The sequence below is a fragment of the Trematomus bernacchii genome, unplaced genomic scaffold (genome assembly GCF_902827165.1).
Source record: "Trematomus bernacchii unplaced genomic scaffold, fTreBer1.1, whole genome shotgun sequence".
Lineage (NCBI taxonomy): Eukaryota > Metazoa > Chordata > Actinopteri > Perciformes > Nototheniidae > Trematomus > Trematomus bernacchii.
Window position 1 is genome coordinate 6,795,427 of NW_022987910.1, and position 24,002 is coordinate 6,819,428.

General features: G+C 41.0%; 1 protein-coding gene across 1 annotated transcript in view; it reads left to right on the forward strand.

Moving 5' to 3' along the window:
* The first annotated feature begins 3,849 nt into the window (after positions 1-3,849).
* The window catches only part of LOC117470306 (rho guanine nucleotide exchange factor 26-like), a 31,134-nt gene continuing 10,981 nt past the window's right edge, over positions 3,850-24,002 (forward strand). The window contains exons 1-12 of the mRNA XM_034115031.1: positions 3,850-4,105; positions 4,602-6,078; positions 6,540-6,591; positions 6,732-6,874; positions 8,917-8,973; positions 9,534-9,694; positions 12,411-12,563; positions 12,735-12,864; positions 13,401-13,475; positions 13,846-13,935; positions 14,861-15,015; positions 22,697-22,906. Coding sequence (XP_033970922.1) covers positions 4,696-6,078; positions 6,540-6,591; positions 6,732-6,874; positions 8,917-8,973; positions 9,534-9,694; positions 12,411-12,563; positions 12,735-12,864; positions 13,401-13,475; positions 13,846-13,935; positions 14,861-15,015; positions 22,697-22,906 — 2,609 coding nt within the window. The 5' untranslated portion in view covers positions 3,850-4,105; positions 4,602-4,695. The remainder of the gene's footprint in view (positions 4,106-4,601; positions 6,079-6,539; positions 6,592-6,731; positions 6,875-8,916; positions 8,974-9,533; positions 9,695-12,410; positions 12,564-12,734; positions 12,865-13,400; positions 13,476-13,845; positions 13,936-14,860; positions 15,016-22,696; positions 22,907-24,002) is intronic.

The following is a 24,002-nucleotide window of genomic DNA, read 5'->3' on the forward strand; positions in this document are numbered from 1 at the left end:
AACTGGATGCCAAAAGGAAACACTGGACTGCATTTTTCAATCAATATTAAATAATAGAACTGAGATGGCTCATTTGTAGGTCAGATAAACCAGTTTATGTATGCAGTTTAGATACCTTTGTATGACTAAAGAACATTTTTGAGTTTGTGGGAGGGCTGCAAATGTCTCACAATGGTAGCTTTTTCATATCTCTTTTTTTGCAGAAACATAATTCCACCAGAAAAACGGGTTAATCTGCGTAGATCACTGGGGTTTAACTTCAGAGCAGCTCATTCCCTTAACAAATGTTTGCTTGAACAAAAAATCTAATCCTCAACTCTGAAGAAAGTGATTATTTCAAAGCCCATATGTCAATACTTCTAACCACATGTTCCATAAACAACAACACCTCGATTAGTTATCTGTTTCTAGAAGACATTATTCTTTTCAACTTGACACCATTTGTTTTCAATCAGACTTAATTCAGACACGCAAAAGCCAACACAGGATACAAAGCTATGGCCTTATCCGTCTGTGATAATGGAAGAATAAAGATGGCTTCATGGAGAAGCTAGAGGTGTAATTTTAGAGTGTCAGTGCCAGTCATATTTATCTGAGAATATAATAATGATTTAATCTTAGATTTTCAACCATCTCTCTTCAGTCTTTCTGTCTTGCCTTTTCACTCATGGTCCTTCAAGTCAAGTTCGTTTTTTTTGCCTCTTACAAAGTGTCAGGATGATCGCTGCTGAGGGGAATTGCTTTTGGGCCTTCCAGTCGGAGGTGAGTGTCTTGTCTGATGGCAGAGGAAACGTATATATTTTTAAACTAAACAACATGAGGAAACATATAGCTCTCTAAACAATACAACAGGATAGGCTGCTGAACTTCCTCTGGAACATAATGAGGCTTGTCAAACCACATGGGGTGACTAATGCAAGCATAAAAGTAATGTTGTCATTTGATTATTTAAACTATCATAATAAATGTGAATCTTCATTATGAATACAGCAAGAGTAATGTTTCTGGTGATGCAATTAATATTGTTGTGGATTTATGTGAGAGGTTATTTGCAGTGTTGCATACACAAGTGATAAACATCAAGAAAGAAGAGGGCCATGTTTATAGTAATTTAAATTAAAACATTTTTAATTCACAGAATGAATAAATCATGATATACAATAAATAAACTGTTCTTCACCTTGTTTTTTCTTTAATGAAATGTTATATCCTCTATACCAGGGGTTTTCAAAGTGTGGGAAGGTGAGCCTCCCCTCAGAGAACATAAGAACAGCCGCGCCCCCCCTCCCAATTATTATTGCTATTATTATTATTATTATTATCATTGTTGTTGTTGCTATAATGCAGGGGTATTCAATTGCATTTCAAAGAGGTCCAGTAAGATAAAATGTCTCGTCTCTGTGTTTGAATCTATCGTGCTGGCTCACTGACTGCACCGATTTGATTGGCTGAGTAGCGTCACCTCCTTAAAACATTAAACAATAACTTTTTTAAACCTTTTTATCTTTATGTTTTAAACATATTGTATACAACTCCCCCACTACTTGGACTATTCCTTGCACCCCTCTAGAATAAGCCCGAATGGTCTCAACCATATTGCATCAGTAACGTGCACTTTGTTGTTATCGTTATAACAAGATCGCAAGGACACTGGCAGCGATCGGACAATTGAGTGTTGTTCAGTTTGTGTGTTGTGGAACATGCGTGTCCGTGCACGAAAATATACCACACACCCAATTACAATAGCATGTTCAATTCACTACCCTGGAAGTTAATAAAGTTGTTAAAGTTGGAACAGCCTGTGGACAGCCGTTCTTCCTTGCATGTCAGTCGCCGACACCTTCTTACAGAGGACAGGCAAATCTAGCTGCAGCACGACCCGTATATTTTCGCACGCCGTGTTCTCAACACATATTTTTAATTTTTTTTTAACATTTTCAACATCGTTGATACATCCTTATATGTTCCCGGCAACACACTGAACGTCAATTTTGCCTCCTTATTACACTCACCCCTACTTTAGTGGGAACAATGAGTCTGCGTCTTTGATGCACACAGGAATAAACGCAGATCATACTCGGCACTTGATTTTGATCAAAGTCCATGCGGAAAACCCGCACTCACACAGGTGGGTGGAGGTGAAGGGAATGAGCACTTTTACAGCCTTTTTGGCGAGGTGGGGGAACTCGGTCTCCACAGACAGCCAAAAGTGGGCAAGTGTCACTTTTCTCATCTTTTCTCGTTATTTTTTGTCTCACGCTGCGCCTCCCCTGAAGCTCTCTGGCGCCCCCAGGGGAGGCGCGCCTCACACTTTGAAAACCGCTGCTCTATACATATTGATTCGTTTTAAGACAAAGCTGACATCTGAAGATTTAAGTGATTTCTCTCTTGCCCTTTGCAAGCATGTTTAACTGTAGGTGACCATTTATTCTTCCTGAACTTAATTTGCCTTAACAACTCTTATCACTTCAACATAGCTTGCCTGATGTTTACCTTAACATATTTGCATTTATTCAACATTTTTCTAAGTCTTGGAGAATCACTGACGACCAAAAACACAAAAAACAATCAGTTATTTATTAATCATGGTTTTATATTGGCCTATTGTGTCATGGTTAGGGTTTGTAAAATGCTCCAGGTCTGTTCTCAGATGTAGTGTTTGCACCAGGAGTCACATTTCATAATTAAGTGTATATTAACTTGGATAATTCACTGATTGTTATGGAAATAAGAGAATATGTTTCTTTCTATCATTGGACTAAAGGGAGCAAAACGTGTTACCAGTGTTAAGCAATTTGCCCTTATATTAAAGATATAACCCACTATTTAAAATAATTATCTATTTATTTTTGTGTATACATGAATCGTAGTAAACGAGACAAGTGCTCCCTCTAGCGGTCAAATAGAATACATACTGGCGCACAAGAGCCACGCGGTGGAGCACCATCCATACAAAATCCAGCTTGTTGTTTGGTTTGTGTCAAAGTTGGCATCTTTTCTGGAGTTTCCGTCTGAGTCTAATCTCTAATAGTCACATGATCGAGTAATTAAATGGTTATTTTAGGCCCTGTGGGGATTTAATAAGAACATACTGTTGTCACATTATTTTGCAACCAGTGATGCATGAATTAACCACAGCCTCATGTTGCACAACAGGGAGTTTTATTGGAGTGGGAAGGAAACGTTGTAAATCTTTGAGAACATTTAGGCAATTGACTTTTGAGAAACATCTGCAAATGTTACTGCAAAACAAGCACACCAAATGGACTTTGAGACTTAAAGTACCAGGCAGTCTAGGGTCATTTTAAAGACATTACCTATTTTTTTTAAATACAGTGCTGTGGCTTTTTAATTGGATCATTATCCTACTTCTGTGTTTACTCCTGAGGACTATCAGCACTTAAACATTTGCTACTATACTATAACTTTGAAGTAAATAAAAGGAATTTACTGATTGATTCAATCACTATTAATCACTGAAGGTACAGTATGTGCAATTACACCGTAAAACACAGGGTGGCGCACCACAGCAACTGTTCAATTTAGTATCCTAAAAGACAGCATATGTGCGGGTGTCAAAACTTGTAATTATTTAATCAAATGTTCTTTTTAAACCACATTTGAAAGTGTAGACTTTATTTGGGGCCTTTCCATTAAATGATAATATTAACTACCAACATGAAAATCCTTTTTGTGTTTGTTATCTACACTAAATGTGTTGAATGAGGTGATCATTTTTTTTAAACCATAACCACAGCCACAAATAAGCCAATATCCTCCAGTAGGTGAGTTCCTGCGCATTTGGAGAGTTGGGAGTTCTTCTGTTTCCCTCTCTCTGGTGTTCAGATCCCCTCCCTCCTCCTCCTCCTCCTCCTCCTCTGCAGCTCAGTCAGCCGTGCTTCAGACGCTCTCTGCCGCTAACACCAGTTTCCAGTGGAGCAAACACTGAACTCTGCTGCTCCAACTTTGGTTTACACAACTTTTTTTCGGTTTCGATACCATGCAGGATAAAGCACATTGACCTTTGATATCCGTCCAAAGGAGGTTTGTTTTACGGCAGCGCAGGTACAATGACCGCAATGTGCAGCAGATCGACTGATTAAAAGTAAGTTGAACACAACATTTCGCACACTAAATCTACTTAAAAAAACGTTTTTCCTCCACAGCTGAATCAGTATCTGTATCTTGTGTAGTAAATAAATGGAGCCTGCTGGTTTATTTAGTATTGTTTGTTGTATACATAAAAAGAACAGCAAATAAGTTTGGATTTGAAATGGTAAAGTAGATACAAACTATAATTGGTCTCTAAACTCAATGTTGCCGCAGACCAGTGTTTCCTTTTTGGAATATTACAGGGATTGCTCACAGCTAACAATATCCTGTCAGCTTTTTGTTTGTAATAAGGTCATTTCAGCACAGTGAACATATACAAAAGGATTACCAGCTGTCTTCACTGGCTTGGCTTCTGTTTTTCGAAATTCAACAACTAATTCTCTATGTGTTTTTCAAGTTTGCCAGTATCTGTATTGAATCCCTGTTAATGAGTTAACTTTGGGAATTTGGACACTGCACTAAAGCTACTCTTTTTTGTTTACTCTTAGGTGAGAGATCAGTGTTCTACAGTGCTGCAGTGTTTGCACTGTGACCTGTAGGTTCGGACACAGATAGTGAAGAGGACAGAGCCAATCTAGCACCATGGATATCGGCAATGATGTGGATTTGTCCAATAAAAACATCACCCCATTGTGGAAACGCCGCACAGACAACTGTAAAAAAAAACACGACTTAAGAGGACCCAAACCGCGACCGCTCAGTTACCACATAAATGGGGTTATGACAACAGACTTCCCTTTGGAGGACAATGGTTCCCTTACCTTGAGCCAACCTGAGGAGAGACTCACACCTCCGACATGGGGCAAGAACACTGCTGTGTTGAAGCACATTCTGCACAAACCCTTAAAAAAATCCAGAGTTGTCCGAAGCATTAGCATCGGGCACTTCTCGACCGGACTCTTTTCACTGTCAAGATTTAGATCTGAGGAAAGCAGATCCGCCTCACTGGACAATAGAGTTCGTAATGTAGACTGTGGCGGGGAAAATAATAGTAATGGAGTAACAGTATGGCAGGAAAAGGGACTTCAGGAAACCCAGAAACGCAGGTCCAGCCCGTTCAGTGTGTTCTCACAGAAAGATCAGATAGCATTTGGGACAAGTCCAGCCTCACCTGAAGAGCTTCCTATCAACTCTTCTCCTGTCCTGTCTTCACGCACTCCTAACAACAACAACAGCCCCTCTCCTCCTGCCCGGCACACTCCCACCCCTTCCTACAGCTCCACTTCCAGCATCCCCTCCCTTTCTTCTCTAACCTCCTCAGACCCACCGACCCCACGCTCCGCATCGCCAGCAGACAGAGGACAAGCGCTCCTTAGACAGTCCTCATTCTCGCTTGCCTCCTCCCATGCCTCTTGCTCTTCTTCCATGTCCTCCACCTCACCCTCTCCCTCACTTTCCCCATCCATCTCTCCCTCCATCGTCCTCAGCACCCACAGTGCGGCTGCCCTGAAGATGGGCACCCAGCAGCTAATTCCCAAGGGTTTAGCATCCGGTATTCGGAGCAAGTTGCCTCCCTCTGAGCCTCAAGTCCAAGGTTTGGTGGTGCTGCCTGGGTTGGATCACACCAAGCGATCATTGAAAGCTCTCAGTATGGTAGAAACAGGATCCTTCTTTTCTACAGCAGCGGGCCACGGTGAAGGTGCTGACGGAGAAAGTGCGAATCCAGGGACACTAAATAGAGGCCTGAGGAGTACGTCCTATAGGAAAGCTTGTGTGAGTGTAGAGGACTCAGAGGTCCCATCGATGGATCCAAAAGCCCATCGGTTTTCCCAGCCCGTCATCAAATGGCTGGATGAGGATAAGATAGCTTCACCCGTCAGCCTAGCTAGTCCTGGCACCGTCAGCCTCACTAGCCCTGGAACTGCCAAGCCTACGAGTCCTGGGACCCCCAAACTGGCCAGCCCCAGGATTTTAAAGCCTGCTAGCCTTGGAAAAGAAAAGCCTACAAACACTGGAAAAAACAAAGTGGGTGCAACCAATAAACAATCAAATAAATCAATTTGAGCGTTGCTAAACTATTGATGCTTACATATAGAACTGTGGAATTTGCAGTAACTGGTTGAAATGTCATTATTCAATTCAGTATTGGGGTTTAAAGTCAAAGTCTAAGTTGTAAAATCACAACACAGGTTGAGTATTGTGGACAAACGTAGCAATAGAGGCAGCAGAGGGTCAGACAACGCCTTACAAGTAAACAATTAATGCGGTTGTTGGGAGAAATTACGTAATGTGACACATACAAACCTATACACAATGGCTCTCTAATTAGACAGGGGTCAATGAAGGAGGTCACCAGAAAGGGCAAGGCAGGTCATGGACAGGTGACAGAGATACAGAAGCCTCTTTCATTCAAAATGTTGTGTGTGCTTGCTTGGTCCCTCAGCGTTTGTCCAAGTCATGACAATTGTGTTTTTTCTTTATTTCAGAGTCTAGATAGGAAGAAAGTATTGACCCATCAGCGGACGTTTGACAGTGAGGGTGAGAAACACCTGTCTGTTTCGTTTCCACCATGTTTCCCTCACTTTAACTCATGTGGTGTCTATTTTGTACTTTCTGTCTACAGTATTTTACTGTTTAAAGACTTCAACTTTATGTTTCTGTCAACAAATCTGTTTCAGAGGAAGAGATGTACCAGAACTACAAGGAGAAGGCCTTACACAATGATTCAGATGAGGATGCAGATTCTAGAGAACCAAAACCAGATAACGGCATTGTGGTGCAATACAGACCTATACGCACCTCCTGGAGCCAGCTGAGTGTGGTCAGTATAACACACACACACAAACACACACACACAAACAAACAAACAGTATGCACTCACTGCTGTGGCTGTGGAGTCTTGGAATGCTAATGCCTTCAAGAATGCTGTCATATCCAGTTGGTGACAGTCCATACCCATCCTCCCCCTGTTTCTGCCTTCTCTGCCCCTGACTCTGTTTATAAAGGAGTACAGGAGCATTTCTTCTAGGACTCGGGTGGGCAGGGAGGCAGACAGTCAGCCAGACCCACAGGAAGTCTTGCAAGCACTGCTGGGCCTTATGCCAGTGTGCTGGCAAACTCTACAAAGTCGTCACACTGAAAATATGTTTAAGATGTTGCCTCTACAGAAACGTGCAGTGACTCTGCATTACATAATATAGTTTGGGATTGGAAATGGGGTTATTAAGGAATAGCAGAGGGGAATAAGCTAATTCAGTTTTCTACTTAGGCATTCCCATCCTTTTGTTTACTTGTTGAGGAGGGAAAGTGAAGGATCAAAAGCAGACCAAGGCATTGATGGAGGCAATTAGGACATGTTATTGAATTGCTGAGCAGATTCTGATTTGCACTCAGACTCAAATCATTGGAACATTGGATCCAAAGAAGAGAACATTCAGATATTTTTCTCATTGCTATATTTGTGTACACCAGCAAGACAAAGAGGTGACATCGGCCTGTGTCTGACATTAACATGCTGACCAGGACTCTCTTTGTCCGTCACAGCTGCTTTACAGCTTGGGATCTCTTCCTTTAGATGGCCAGACAGTACATCATGTAACGCTGCGGCATTCTACTTTAACTTTCACATGATGTAGGAAATGCTGGCATTACACTTAAATTGTGTTGTGGCAGGAAATAATTTCAGGAAAGTCAATAACCTGATTTACAACTTGTCATTGTGTGAGTCATGTGTGTTGTTTCTCTCAGCTTCTCCCTTCTTCTGTTGTTCCCCTGCCACTTTGAACCATTACTGTTAGATGTATTTTCACATTTCCAGTAATCATGATGCCTGGTTTCGGACGGTTGAGATTCCCTGGAGCTACCTCCTCTCATGCTGCTTAAGTTTCCTGAAATCAGTTTGTTTTGCTCTGTTTCAAACAAAGAATCATAGTTTCAGAAAAACGTTCAGCTATTGAATAATGACACCTAATTGGTAGTGTTTCAGTCACACCCAATGAAACTGCAAACTGGGATTAAGTTCAATTGGCACAACAGTGCGCATGGTTGTTAGCTGATTAAAACCTCACCTCACTGCCTTATATTGATGCCTGATTTAGCTGATACCGTGGTAAAGGTTTGGCACAATATATATTTGTTCTCCTTGTTTGCCGAGCGCTGCAGGGCAGATACTAGAGAGAAGGAAGGCTGCTCCAGGAGCAGTATCACTTCCACTTCCCTACCAAAAGAGGATGCAAAGCTAGTGGACACAAGGAAAGATAGACTTTCTTTTATGCCTGCATGTTTAATCTGGTAAAGAAAAAAATAAATGGGATGTACACCGCGTCATATTGTCTATGGTTGAACGAGAGACAAAGGCCTGTTTTTACAACCTTCCCTTCAGTTTGAAAAGGCCCTGGGTGATTAATTCAATGGTACTCCACACCCAGCTAATTCCAAAATATTGCTTTCTTATTCAAATATCCTTGTACCAAATCTGCCAGCCACATACCAACACGCATACACACATTCCCTTTAACCATATGCTTTGGCCAAATGTTTACATTTCTTTTTGGATAAAACCAATACGTGTTTATACACTCTCCTGGTACTTCTTTATTCAGTGAAGATATTTCTCTCCCTATTTCCTTCAACAACTTCATTGGCTCTCTATTCAGTGTGGTATGCAAAGGGCTCCTTTCTTTGTGTGAGGACAAGATTGGCACACAAAAACACACATGCACGCTCCCGTGTTATAAATGCAAAGGACCCCTGACCTGAAAAAAAATCCCCTGAGTATTCAAACAAGTGTGACTTTGTATTGAAAAGCTTTTCTCATTCCTATGACTTTTCTTTTCATCTGTTTTTTGTTGTTTTTTTGTACAGGTCAAAAAAAGTGGTCTTTCTGACAAGTTGAGTCAAGAGGAACGCAAAAGACAAGAAGTAGGCATCATATTTTACACTTTCACGTTTGGTTCAGAGTGAGAAAAATCCTATTCTCGCCACACATGCAAAGTACAAAACGGCCAAGCACTTGGGGGAGAATGGCTGTCCATTTGGTCTCTGTAAACTCCAGACCAATAAAATGCCATTGACTGAGCACAGCAGGACACATGCATAATGGACCATTATATCTTTAAAGCAAAGTCTTTGTAACGGGGCGAGAAAGGACAGATGTTCCAATAAATATTTACATAATTTCCTTTCTTAATATGATTAACAAAACATTTAACAGAGTAGACCATTACATGGTTTTACAGATAGTTGCAAATTCTTAAGTCGTCTTGGAATCTTTCAAAAGCATTCCAAAAATGATTTTCGAGCAGAGGTATGTTAAGAATGTTGATGACAAAGCCCAATTCATAGAGCAGTGTGTGAGTGAGTGAGTCTGGACTTAGTGTTTTATTTAAAGCATGCAAAGTCACAAATGGACGTAATAAAATGACTATATAAAAAACACAAGTAATCCCCAATGTTGCCCTCCCTCTCTTGCCCTTCCTAAGGCCATCTTTGAGTTGATCTCCTCGGAGCACTCTTACCTCCACAGTTTGGAGATCCTGATCCGCATGTTCAAGAACTCCGCAGAGCTCAGAGAGGCCATGACCAAGACCGAACACCACCACCTCTTCTCCAACATCACCGACGTCTGTGAGGCCAGCAAAAAGTGAGTGCATGGTTGTGTGGTAAAGTTTATGCAAAATTATTATCAGTGTATTATTGGTGTTATTTTTCAAGACTAGACGATAATTAATGTTTTTTAAATGCTGGTGGGTATTTTTAGGTTGTGCTCGCGTGTTATCTAAAAGTCTATTAGTGTTTGTGGTTTGTGGTTCTTGGCTAATGAGCTAGATTGTTTTTCTATTTAACAGCTTAAGTTGGTAGCCCGCATTCATTCCATGTGAGGTGTGTCTGTAAACATTATTTAATTGATGTCCATACCATTCTGTCAGCCTTACCCTTACACTCTCTTGCTGCATCCAGAGTTGTTTTCAGTTTGGTTTAAGGGAATGCGGGTAGGCAGCACTGAACGGTTTTCTGTGTTTGGTCACCTGCTATGGGGCAAACAAGGTAAAAGAACAATTTAGATTTGCTATAGTTGTTTTATTATTTCATTTAAAGAACATTTCTTGCTGCTCGAGAGATTTCAAAAGTAAAATGGATGATGCATGAGTTATTTACCTGTTTTTATAGGTGAGTGTATTAATAACGCAATGGCAAATATTGGCTGCTACGAGCCATCTGAGTTTACCCGTCCATCATGATTTACAGTGCATGCGTGTGGACTGTTTAATGACATTCATGGTCAGGTAACCATGAACTTCCATGGATCCCATAAACTAAAACACTCGTGCATGAGAGGGAAGAAAAGTAGAGACTGATGAAAACTGTGCTGCCTCAGAAATGACTGTGTTGTACAGGGCTCCATTATTTCTACAAATGATTGACAGATGAATTTCTCAGCCCATATGTTTTTCGTTAGGTTCATATGTGTCAATGCTTTTAACTATTGTATGATTTATCGTGTTTTTTTATGAGATTACTATTCAGTATGACAATGACTTCAAGTGAAACTATTACTGTAGGATGTAGCGTTATGGTAGCCTGCTATAGGGACTAAAGACTTTACAACCAGTCTAAGGTTTACAGTCTTTTTACACTTTCCTTCTCTTAATCAAACATTTACTGAACCCACTCCACCAACAGGATGTCACCACATTGAGATATTCTCAAAAACCATATGTTAATAATATGGGTAATATATCTGAGTGTGAAATGAGGTTAAGCTAGCCTTAATCTTTCTTCTGCTTAGGTTGTAAATCCGGTGCGTTCACTGCCTCCCTGCTGCAACTGTTCCTGACATTTGCTCCGGGATTCCTTGTCAGGATTTCAGCCCCCCCAGGGAGAAAGATTTCCTCATTACATACATGTTCATTTGACTTATCTCTGTTATCATGAAGGAAAAACAGCTGCAAAATAATACTCCTCACTCTCTGCAGCTTATTAGGCACATGGATTGACATGGACATTGTTTTTACATTTATTTACGCCTCATTCCCACTTAATATGGGTGGGGGTATCTGTAAATTCCTCAACAATTCCTTCCTGTGTTGAGACATGCTGCAGCCCATCTCACTCCCCTTTTCTCCTTCCAATGCACAGGCCACACACATTAATGCGATACTTTACCCTTCCCACATAAAAACCTAGACCTGCATAGCCCTGGGAGAGAAGAGTGGGGGGCATGGAGACGATGAGACTGCACCTCTTGAGTTATAAAATGGCCTGTTTCACTGGTCAAACAAGATGTGTAACTTAGAACAGATCGCCAGGCTTTCACTTTACCCTCTCATAGATAAAAATAGAAATACCACTCTGCCGGCTCCTGTTCTAGTCTGTGTTTTACAGTAAGTGGGAAGGCTGCTGAGTATTTCAAATGCAGGTGGTTGGTTACTGTATTTCCCTCGCCGCCTTAGGATACGCAATACATTAAACATTACCATCACAAACGTTATCACTGCATCAGTGCTGACAGGGAGGCTAATACCTTTGTATTTCTCAGTATCTGCTGGTTGAACTAGTAATTCTTAGTCAGTAGCTTGATTTTGGGCATTTCCACTTTTGTTTCTCCTCACCCTGATTGAACTCACCTCCCTTGACCTCTTGGCTCATGACAGCATGCTGTTATTGGGGTCAGTGAGTTTTAACCCCGGAGTGAGCGTGGCCTGAACTTGTGCAGCCTTGACCTGTTAAAGCCCTGAATACACCTTTAGGATGTGGGCCAGGCGTCAGGGCAACATGTGTGTGTTTGCTGTCATCCTGTGTGCTCATGCCCTCATTAGTAAGAGGATAGTTCAAAAGGTGTAGGGTCAGGCATGACCCAAGGCCACACGAGAAGCAATGTTTCCCATAGATAGTCATGGTGTGTTAGTAAATGAGGGATGAGGACGCTCAAGGTTCTTCAACAGATGCACTCAAACTCAGTCCAACTGGTCAAGGTGTGTCCTGTGTCTGTGCGACAGCTTCCTGTTTGTCACCTTGGATGCTGCATGTAAAAACACTTATTGTCTTGAAGTTGGCCATGTGGCATGCCGTTAAACTAACCATCTGGTGGAGCTCAGGAAGAGGAAAAGCCTCTGTGTTATGGTTAATGGTAGGCTATGTCTATTTTAAGAGGTGGGGAGTTCCTCTTTTGTGATCTTACAGTGGGTTTGAAAAAAAGGTGTTGGCGGTGCATCCTGCCTTCATGACTTTGTATCTGTCATTGCATCCTATATTTTCCCAAGCGTGGGATGACTCTTGATCCGATGCTTCTGACTCCAGCTGCTGCCATGTACCGTATTAATCCCTGAAATACTAACACTAATTCATCCTGTACTCAGGTTTTTTAAGGAATTGGAGGAAAGACACCAACAGAACATTGTGATCAATGACATCAGCGACATCGTTGACAAGCACTCACAATCCAACTTTGATCCTTTTGTGACATACTGCTCCAATGAAGTCTACCAGCAGCGAACCCTGCAGAGGCTGGTGTGAGTGACCGAGCAGACACACACACACACAGATGTTCTTATCATATTTCTCATGGACTTGATCCAAGATTACTGCTCAGACACTTTGAACCAGGAAGTTTGCTATTACTCCCTGTTCATGTTTTCCTCTTTGAATCTTTTTATAAACACCTAATTTTCCCCATGTTGCAGGTCCAAGAATCCAGTTTTTAAGGAGGTGCTCACCAGGATAGAGAGCCACCCAGACTGCAGGAACCTCCCCATGATCTCCTTCCTTATCCTGCCTATGCAGAGGATAACACGTCTGCCCCTACTCATGGATGTGAGTGCTGGATCAAATTAAGTAGCATGAGCTTTGGAATAACAAGACTTTGACTCTTGTGCAACAGTTTGTGTATTCTTACTCTCCTTACTAATTCTACATGGTATGTGAGCCAACCTCTAAGATGTTTGTGTGACCTTACATCACTCCTTGATAATCGTTAGTGATTGTCTGGCTCCTCCCTTTTCCCTTTAAAGGTTTTTCTTTTGTTTGTTTTCAGTTTCATGCTTCCTTTATTTTGTCCCTACTGTGCCTTCCTCCTTTCCTCTCCCTTGCTCCTTCCATTTCCTGCTTCATCCTCCGTCAGTGTCTCCCTAGGGACTCTGAGGTTTATGCTTGCTTTGCACTCAGAGGCTTTTGGATCCTGAGAAAGTTTGGTTTGAATTCATTGCTTCCCACAGCTTTCTTGATGCATCCATATTTGATCGTGCTTTGATAAATGGTGATGTTCATGGGTGCAATGAATTGTTTGTGCATTAATATGTTTTTTATTTTAGAAAGTAGTGTTACTGATTTGTTGAATCCCTTTGTTGCAGACAATCTGTCAGAAGACACCTAAAGACTCGGCCCAATATGAAGACTGTAAGAAAGCTTTACAAGCTGTCAGCAAGGTGCGTTGGTTTAAGGACTAGAAATGATATACAAACTCACCCTGTATTTTATGTTTTTATTTTCAAATAAATGTGATGTATCTCCATTTAATGCATTAATAGCTATGGTTTAAAATTCTTGCCTTGGACATAGACAACTAGGATTAGGCTGGCAGGCAATCAATATTTTTTTTATGTTGTATTTTGGTGAGGACATTTCTGCAAAAACGCAACATGTTATGCTGATTTCCAGCACTTCTTCGACTTGATAAATATCAGCTCACCAATAAACAAATGCTTTAACTACCATAATAGCATGCAGCATACAGTTAATGGATATACAAAATGAAAAAAAAATGTTGTGATTAATAGACTCTGTGTTTTTGAGCAGGTGGTAAGAAAGTGTAATGAAGGAGCGCGCACTATGGAGAGGACAGAGATGATGTACACCATTAACTCTCAGCTGGAGTTCAAGATCAAGGTATGGACACAATCGCATTCTGTAATCCGAAGGGAAACATATTTTAATATCGTCACTTGGTCCAAGTCATTCATTTTGCAGCCTGTCCTCCTACAAAAAACGACCAAATAGGTCGATTGTTCAGCAGCTTATTACGACCCATAGTCACGTTTTAAAGTGTAGCACCTCTAGTGGTCGTGTAAGAAACAACATGCTCCCGTTGATTGCAAACGCTCCGGAGGGTCGTTTATTCACAAATAACCCTCTCTGGTAAATCCTAAATTATAGGATAGTTTGGCCATTAAAATGCATTTTGATTAGACCTAATAGAGAGGGTTGTGTTTTCTGACACTTGGTGAGTTCCCTGGAACACCGGGGACACATATTCATGTTTAAAAGACGTACAAAAGTGCATTTTGCATGATAGGTCCCCTTTAAGTGTAATTTGGCTTGGCTTCCTATTTTTTATGGACATGCTTTTATGTTGAAGGAGAGTTAGCACTGTTGACAGGAAGGTTAATTGTTAGCACCCCCCGAAGAGGCACAAGCTCTTACGTTGATATTGGAGATTTCAATAAATTCAATTTGGCAGCCGCACCAAAAAAAAAATACGAATATCCGAATAACGAAATTGAAACCCGAATAGTAGCCTACTCCAACGAACGAATATTCGGATATTCGGGTACAGCCCTATTCTGCAGTCATGCAGCGACACTTGGCGAGTTTCCTTAAATGTAATACACACAAGGCTTGGCAGGCTCTAGTGTGTCTAAGTAGTGTGGGAAAAAGCTGTTCACATTCTAAGTCTGCATAGCCAGCTGTTCACAGTGTACACAAAATTGTGATTTAGGGAATTCCTGACGTCACCAACACTTACATTTTTTTTATTTGGTTAGATTTAAGTGCATTTCCTCTTCATCACATGCTCTTTCTTCTTTTTCTCCAGCCTTTTCCCCTGGTCTCATCCTCCAGGTGGATGGTAAAGAGAGGAGAGCTGACTGCATTTGTTGAGGATAATGGTATCTTCCTGAAGCGAACGTCACGGCAACAGGTCTATTTCTTCCTCTTCAATGATGTCCTGATCGTCACTAGGAAAAAGAGGTTAGTCTGGCTCTGTGTTTGATTTGGCTGGTGTGAGTGTGGCCTCGGTGTGCTGGCTTTGCTCATGACTCACCTGTTCTGACATGTTAAGGGTGAAAGTGTAACCATAAGCCCTTGGTTTTCACTTTGGGAGTGTATGAACCGCTTATGGTCATGACCCTGACAGCAGTTTGTGTAATATTGTCCTCTCTTTGTGTTTTCACTTGTTGGAAGCAAGACAACAAGGAACAATAACTCAGTACCCTGCTGAAATGAAAGCAAAACAATTAAAATACAAGGAAAAATCAGCAGGGTTGAGGAAGAACCTGTTGATGCACTGTACAATCAGACTGATATTTTATGAAGATCTTCATGGGATTGTCTATAAAGCTGAACAGGTGCACTTACCTGAACCTGTTGTAACTTGGCTTCATGAACCTGAACTGAAGTTGTTGAGGTTTCAAAATATCCTGGAACTATGACTCATCTGGAGATAGTAGACCTGCACAGTGTCAGTGAGTCTGCTTTCCCCTCCTCTGGTTCCCCTAGTTTAGGGCAATAACATGAAACAAACCATAAAGAGGACTTCCATGAAATGATGTGGTTTTCATTTGCTTGCGTGCAGTGTGGGTGTGCGTGCACATGTGTCTATTTTCGCCAAAACAAAATCTCTTCTCGTTCTGCTCGCTCTGTGTCTGGAACTGATTGTCCCGCCACTCGCAAAAACTCAGAATTCCTAAGAATCATTAGGAAAAAAAAGGAGAAGAAACATTCCATGTGATATTTTTCTGGGAATATGAGAATGGACAGCAGCTTCCAGCAGTGTGTGGTGTTAGGCCTGTGTTTAAAAAAGGGATTTGGGAAAGGGAGTGCTCCGGAGATAAAAGTGTGGGTGTGTTTGAATGGGAGACGCTGTTACAATATTGGTTTGTACTGCGGGTGAGTGCAGGAGCCCTGCTGTGGCACGCTACTCTACTGCTCTCCATTTGCAGGAATCAAAACAAAAACACCTCAGGGGAACCCGAGGCTCGCCAGGCACAGCCAGGTCACAACCTCCAGAACATAATGGTGTAATAGCTCTTTCCCCTGTCATTATGACCTGGAGGGTGTGTGTGTGGGTGGATTTCTTATGAGCAGCTAAATGAACTTTGTTGCCAAGTGCAATACTGTTATGTGCTTGAATCCTCTTGGCCTCTTCTTGTCTCATTTTTCATGAGCTTACATTTCAATGAAAACCATGAACACCAGATGGAAAGGGGGGAAAGGTCAAATCCACAGCACATACACAGTGGAGAGAAAACATACCTATGACCTGAGAATGTTTTTCAGTATTACCGGACTATAGATCTACATTTTAGCTTGAAAGGGAGCACAAAGATTTATGCTTGGTTAGTATGCTTGCTTTGGTTGGGGTTCACTAGGATTTGACAAAAAACGAATAACTTTTCGTGTCTGCTAATCAAAACTAAATTATTTCAGATTTCTTACTCGGTTTAATCTGTAACCTTTTGAGTAATCATAAGGTCTGAGCTGAAACACTCAGTTGATCGACCTCGATTAACTTTTGATAATGGATAGTGTGTTTTTGGCCACATATACCAAACATGCTGTAGTTACAGTTATCTAATGTGGCGATATGTTGCTATTCTCTCGTGTTATATCTCGCTAAATCCAAAAATAATATACAGGTTTTGGAATTTTGATCAGATAATAACACAAAACTGTACCTACAACTCTGTGAAACAGTGAGGGAAAGCTTGGGAATTTTGTTATCTGCTGCTCTCTGGTTCACAGGGACACTTACATAACACTGAGTCCACACCAGCTGGCCCCTTTTCTCACGTTCACATCCCCCTTTTTCCTGTGTAATCATCTAAACGTTCAGTATTGTTGAGGTTAAGGTATTCATCCCTCTATTCTATATCTCTTTCCCTTTATTTTTGGTTGTCATGACCTTGTGGATTTTTTTGTCTGTCCTGTCTTTGTGTGTGAGTGTGCGTGCAAGCCTATAATCCCAACACTTTCTGTTCTAGCTTTGCTTTTCGCCTCCCTCTGTTTGTTTCACTAAACCATAGTCTCAACACACCTATACTGTTCTTTGCACCAGAACACTATGCTCTTTCAATGTGTTCGGGCGCATGTCTGCCTGCATGCTGGACTTGGGATCCTCCTATCTTAACATCTCTCTGAGGATTTGTGTTAACTTTTCTTGAGTGTGGAACAACTGGTTATCAACTAGTAAAATGAAAGCTCGCACAGTTGTGATGACGTGTGGTAGATGCCTGTCTTATCTCTAACAGCAGAGTAGCTTTCATTCCAGCAAGTTTGTTTCTGTGCAAGTAGTTTATAAGCTGGCCAAACAGTAGATACATTCTTTCTCCCATTATTTCAATTGTTAACACCTGTCTCCCTATTTTAACATAGTATACTAAATTATTTCCCATAGTCATTCCTACAGTATTTATCATTAATCTAACACTGTATAGCCACTAACCCACACACATGAGAAAACTCACCTCACACACATGCAGATTTCACACCCATCCTATCCCATCCCCCAGCGTCATGCAAAAGGAATTCCAGGCATTTCACCTACCCCTTTCACACCAACGCAACTCCGGTTCAAGCTCCGTGCTAGAGCTTTTCAGGTTTAGCTCCGGCTCTTTTCACACCGCTCAGAGACCGACTGGTGCTGCCGCTGCTGCGTCATGACGTCACAGTTTACGTCGCTGATTTTCTCCCCAACGGAGCTCACCTCACAACAACAACGGGCCGGGGACTGCGTTGCTTTTAATCATACGAAGCCAGATTAAATTAAATAACGACTTCTCCAACCTTATACCTTTCTCCAGAGTGCCGTGGTTCATTGTTTATTAATGTGTTTCAGCGGCATTTACCGACCGCTGCAGTGCTGGCCGGCTGCTCTTCCACGAGTGTATTCTCCCGTTAGCTCCGGGTTAGCTCACACGGCTCTAAAGTATTCACTGTCTGACTGTCACACAAGCAGCTGATACATATCCCCAGTTCCCCTTAAGTGAATGTTTGTCAGTCTGAATTGACGCTGTTTGGTGTCAGTCTGAATTGACGCTGTTTGGCATCACAACGCTGTTATGAAAGTTTCTCTGGTATAACATGGGTGATGTTAGCATAGCAACCGAAGCTAAACTGACTACTTGCTAAGCCGTTTTATACAGGCACTTTTTACCGGCGTATTTTTCATTATGATTCTACTTGTGATAGTCGGACATGACAACCTGTGCAGCCCATGTATTGATTCCATCCGATAGCTGCTATAATAACAAACAAAACGTCTGCCTGCTCTCCACAATGATCAATAACAGCGAACGGATGGTCAAAGTAAGGTACAAATAAACAGAATCACACGAAGCCTGGTTAGTGTTGCCCAGGGTTGCCAACTTTGGGTACCTGGCTGGAGTGAGACTTTGATATCATGGGTTTAATTCGGTTTAATTACACATATGCGCACGAAATGACTGCTATCGTGTCAGCAGCGGGACCTTAGCATATAGGATATATATACAATATATACAAATACACAATAATTGACACAGACTATAAAGGGCACACAGTTTCATTCACTAATGAAAGTCAAACATGTTTGTTTCCACTGTTTTATTGTGTGCCTGTCGCGATAAGCAATTCATTGACTTATCGTACGATAAATAAAAATGAACTCGATAACTTTTCTGACCTCGATAAATTGCCATTTACATGAGGATGTGATTAGCAGTTTGAAAGGATGTACTTGAATTATTATTATATATTTTCATTATGTCAGTGGTCTAAAATGGTCATACAACGGTGCCGACAATATTATCGTTTATCGCAATAATTTCCGGGAAAATGTATCCAACAAAATTAATTATCGTGAGAGGCCTATGAAACACACACACACAAACAAATCTACAGACATACTCCAAACTGCCAAATATATTAATTAACACACTCTCACTCTCATATACTCTTTGACTCTATTTTGGCCAAGTAGAACAATAAGCAGCAGACTTTTACTTTTTTATAATTTCTACTGGATCTTAGATCTGCGCATGCGCAATACGGGTCGGCAGTTGCGGCTCCAGAGTATTTTTGTTGCGTAATCTATGGTAGGGCTAACCCTTACAGTGGTGGGGCTCAAGTCAGTATTTGCAATGTAATTACATACACGCTCCCCCCGACAGTGAAACGCCACGCGTGAGGTTTAGATGATTTCCCTGTCTCTCTCAATCCAAATTGAACTGTATGAAATAAAAAGGCACATTTGTCTTGTAGTAAATAAAAAGGACGACCTGGAGCCAATCCTGCAATTTCCCCTTAAGTGAAAGAGTTGACATGCTGAAAACCCAACCCCTGCAGGGGGGTCTGGGGGATTCTCCCCCAGGAGATTTTTTTAAATACTAACATAAAATACACATTCTGGTACTCTCTTGAGAAGAAAAATAAATCAATCTATTACTACACGTCACGACATATTTAAAAAAATGAATGGCATTTTAGTTTTGTGTGACTTTGTTCTGAAAGCTGAACCTGCTGCTCCTCACAGAGAGAAGAGGGAAGAGGCTGTGTGAATTACTTTACATTGTGGATAAGGGTGGATAGCCCCCATTGTTCTGTGTGTCAAAATGAAAGACAGCCCACACACCTATCAATCATCAAACCGTGGGGTCTTATTTCATTACGTGTTGATTTCAATCAACACGTAATGTTGTATCGATGTATAGAGATGTACTACCGCAAAAGTATTCTCCGTCGGGACTTCCTGCAACAACACCACGCCGTTATCGTGATTCTGATTGGTCAGAAGACATTATCAAAGATGTTCTATTGAGAAGAAGATCACTACGTGACAAAAGTTTTCAAAACCGTTTCTAGTCTTCGGTATTCTTGTTTTTGGCGTGAGAATAGTTTGGGCAGCGTGAGAGCGTGAGATTGAGAGTGAAAGCGTGTGTCACACGCCAGATGCGTGAGAGTTGGCAACCCTGGTGTTGCCTGACTTTATAAAGCGTGTTTTTTTTTTACAAGTGTGTGGTTGCGTTCTAGTCACTTTGCTCAGCACTACTGCTGGTTACAACTTTTATTTGCCGTACTCGCCTTAACTGTTATCTCAGGTTAATCTCGCCCCCCTCCGACGTAAGCGGTTCTTGCTTCTACACGGACAACTTTTTGGTGCTCGAAACGAACCGGATTCCGGAGCTTAGAGGCTGCTCCGCTGCGGTGTGAACAGGAAAACCCGGTGCTTTTCAAGCACCAGCACCGAACCGGCCCCGAAACACCGTTGGTGTGAATGGGGTACTATAGGGCTGTCGGGGGGCAAAATGCTGACGACCCCTTAAATCCACAGAGCAAAACTTTTTTAATGTTAAATAAAATAATATTTGGGATTATTCAATGTTTTTATTGAGGAACTCCTTTGGGATTATTAGGATTTCAGTGTAGTTGAGGGTCTGACTGATTGATAACACCAAATAGACTTAATGTATTGTAATAACCGAAAGTGTTGCACAGTTTAAATGGCTTTCAAGAGGTATAACCCATCACAACAATGACAAAAATCCATTGCACAACAACTTTTACTTTATAAAATAAGGGCACGTTTTTAAGGTATGGTTTAACAATGAATAACAGAATTAAACGTTTTCAAAATGCACAGTGAAATATATTTTTAGTCAAACAAAAATGTTTATAATGCAAGGTCCAGTGGTGCAGAAAGCTGATTTAGAGATTGTCACTCCCTTGCAAGATGTTGTTATAAATACTAAATAAATAAATTAAAAAAAAATCGATATTTATATAGCTATATTAAAAATAGGAGTATAAGCTAGGGAGATAGGAACAACAATCCTATTTAGCAGACAAATGTAAGTGTGCTTAAATCTTGTTCATCAAACTCTTTGCAAGAAAGCAAATATGTACATTTTCTAAATCATCAACCTCTTTGGTTCAGCCTTGGGCCGGTGCAGAAACAGCTTGTGGTTACAGTTGTCTGTTCTTACTTTCTTTCCCAGTCTGCTTTTATCTTATCCATCTCTCCCTCTTTCCCTTCTTCCAAGAAGTCTAATCGGTTGTGGGCAACAGTCTTTAACTTGATTCATTGGTGGACAATAGGGGCTGATGGGTAACAGTTGAACCTTGTTGAGAACCTCCCGACCGTGACTGGATCCCTCAGTCAGTCAGGGCCCCAGAGTCCAGTGTGTGTGTGAGTGTGTGTGTCAGTGAAAGAGTGAGACATGGACAGATACACTGCTCACTATTTCTTGTTGAACCACTAGCTTTGGTCCTGCTTGTGTTTGTGTGTTCAGCCCAGTAATGGACATGATGGCTTACAAGAAGCTACTTCCTGTCCAGTAGCTTCTCAGGCTGGCTGCTATTTCAGTCTCAGGTTGATGAAACATGTGTTTGATAGACCCACCTGCACACACACATTAACACACACACGACACATCAACACACACTTTCTTCTCCAAGAGGTACCATGTTACAAAATCAGCTCCAGATGTTTTGAACTTACTCCGTATACTTTTTGACACAAGGTCATGCTCAGGTAGAGGTACTCATGGGAGTTATAGGCATGCAGTAAACCAGAGGGCAGCTAATTTAGTGTAAGGAAAGCTGCATATTTTTATTAACTACACTTGACAACTGAGTTATAGGAAACTGAATCTTTACTAAAACAATGAGCTTATATGTAATGTGAGGCAGGAGTTGTTGGATGGTGTAGTAGTGGGTACATGATAATCAATAAATATAATGTAATTAAAATGTTATTCTGTACTCGGTTTTGTGCAATACAATAAACTGCCGTGGTTTATACATTTCTTTAAGTATAATTATGTGTATTGTAAATAATTAGATCAATAAGAACAAAAATAAAGCTGCAATGATGGATATTTACTCTTTAAACACTTACATCTTTAAAAAAAAACATTGTTGCTGTAAGAAAATACTATAAAAACAAAGTAACATCAAGATTTTAATTAAGGCATTGTTAGTGGCTGGTGTATCATGTTGGAGGAGGGGGGTTGAAGGACATATTTAGGTTATTTTGAATTGGGGCTTTTTACACCAAGCATAGGTCAATTTGGGAACTGAGCACATACCAGAATTTCAAAATGAGAATCGACCTTCGGTTAAATGACCGATGTTTTGTAAGAAAAGTTTGCAAAAGGAGAGAAAATCAGCTGAATCCACATTTATGTTTTCAATACCAACTTGGTAAAAGCCTAGCATTCAATCACTTTTTATAACCCTCGTGATATTTATATCTAACTCAACATAAACCTACTGATTTATCTTGAAATTATAAGATTACTGGTCTATAACTACTTTTTTTGCATCGTTATCTAACTGCATTGAATATGGGATACGTTCCAGGAAACATGTTTTTGAAATGCATTTGACTGTCAAATTCGGTGTTAGTTTTCCACTGAAGCAACAATATGTGTGTGAGAACGTGTTTGTGTATGTAAAAGTCACTACACTGATGTTGATGTAAAGCTCTGTTTGTCTGTGTTTGCATATCCGAGTAGTAGAACTGTGGTTTTATTTTGTACTAGCTTTGTCTTGACTTTGATGATGGTTGTGCCTAATAGGCTACATTAAGACCTTTCTGTCACACTCCAATTAATCTTAATTAACAAGCCGAGATAAATAACAGTAAGATAAAAACTAATTCTGTCTCTTTCAGCGAGGAGAGCTACACTGTGATCGACTACGCTCTGAGGGACCAGATCTGGGTGGGATCCTGCCAGCCGGAGGATCTCAACCTGTCACCGGTCAGAAGCACCGCCAGCATGCTGAGCTCACGGCAAGCTGGCGCCAACCACCTTTTCCGTCTGCGTTTCCGTAGCAACCACTCCAGTGAAAAAGTGCCCATGATCCTTGGGACGGATTTGCTGTGAGTAATTAATTTTTTTATAACCTTTGTCACTCTTAATTGTGCTGTTTTTGTTTCTCTTGAGTTTCAGTTACACTTTTACGAGTGCCATTAAGCTGAGATGAATCATTTTTTCTCTGACAATATATATCCCCTGCATCATTTTACACTCGTATCAGCAGGTCAATGTACGTATACGGTTTGATATTTTGGTATCCAGAGATTACGTTTTTCTATATCTCAGATCCTTCTTTGTCCATAAAACACTACTTCCAAAGAAAATCCCATTACCCCTCTCCACTAAGCTCTTATTTCTTAGTCTCTTTTGGACCATTACAGGTCACAGGGATATTCTGTTACTTCCATTCTCAAGAGACAGCCTGAGCCTTTCTGCTTGGTGTTTATGTGACTTAGGAAATGGAAGTTTATTGGTCGCTTATACAGTCATACTGTCTGCACTCATCCTGTTACACATATCATCTGTTCTACATAATTGTTTTGTTGACTGAGTCTTTCACCCCAGCCATATACTCTTGGGAAAGCAAATCTCGTCTAAAGTCTCCTGATTGTAGCTGACGTGTTGCATGTGCAGTGTAAATGATTACTCACACATCTGACCTAGAAATAAAATCAGCTGCTTTGAACTTCCTGGATATTCATGCCTGTAGTGAGTTGGTACAGTTTGACCCCTCCCATCTCTCTTGGTACAGCAAATAGAGTGAAAAGCGAGGTTGTTTGGATAGATTATATAACCCGCACAAACAAAGGGGATCTGTCATATATTGGGCTTCATACAGGGTTTATTTGCTCTAGTTGGCGATGTCCATGTAGACACACAAATGCATAGGCACACACACACAATCAGTTTTCACTGTAATTATTTTCTGAGGTTAAAGACTTTGTTTAAGAGTGTTTTTATAGGCACATGGCCAGTTCCTCCTCATTCCTGTGTGGATACCGAACCCCCTTCTGTATTCTCATTACACAAGGTGTGTTTCTAAGCTCCACTGTACACAACGCTGCCTTTTTAAATGGCTCTTAATTAGTTTGAATCCCTGCTTTGTTTATTTTTCTTCAGCCAATTGTTCCAAAAGCAACAGGGAAAAAACACAACATT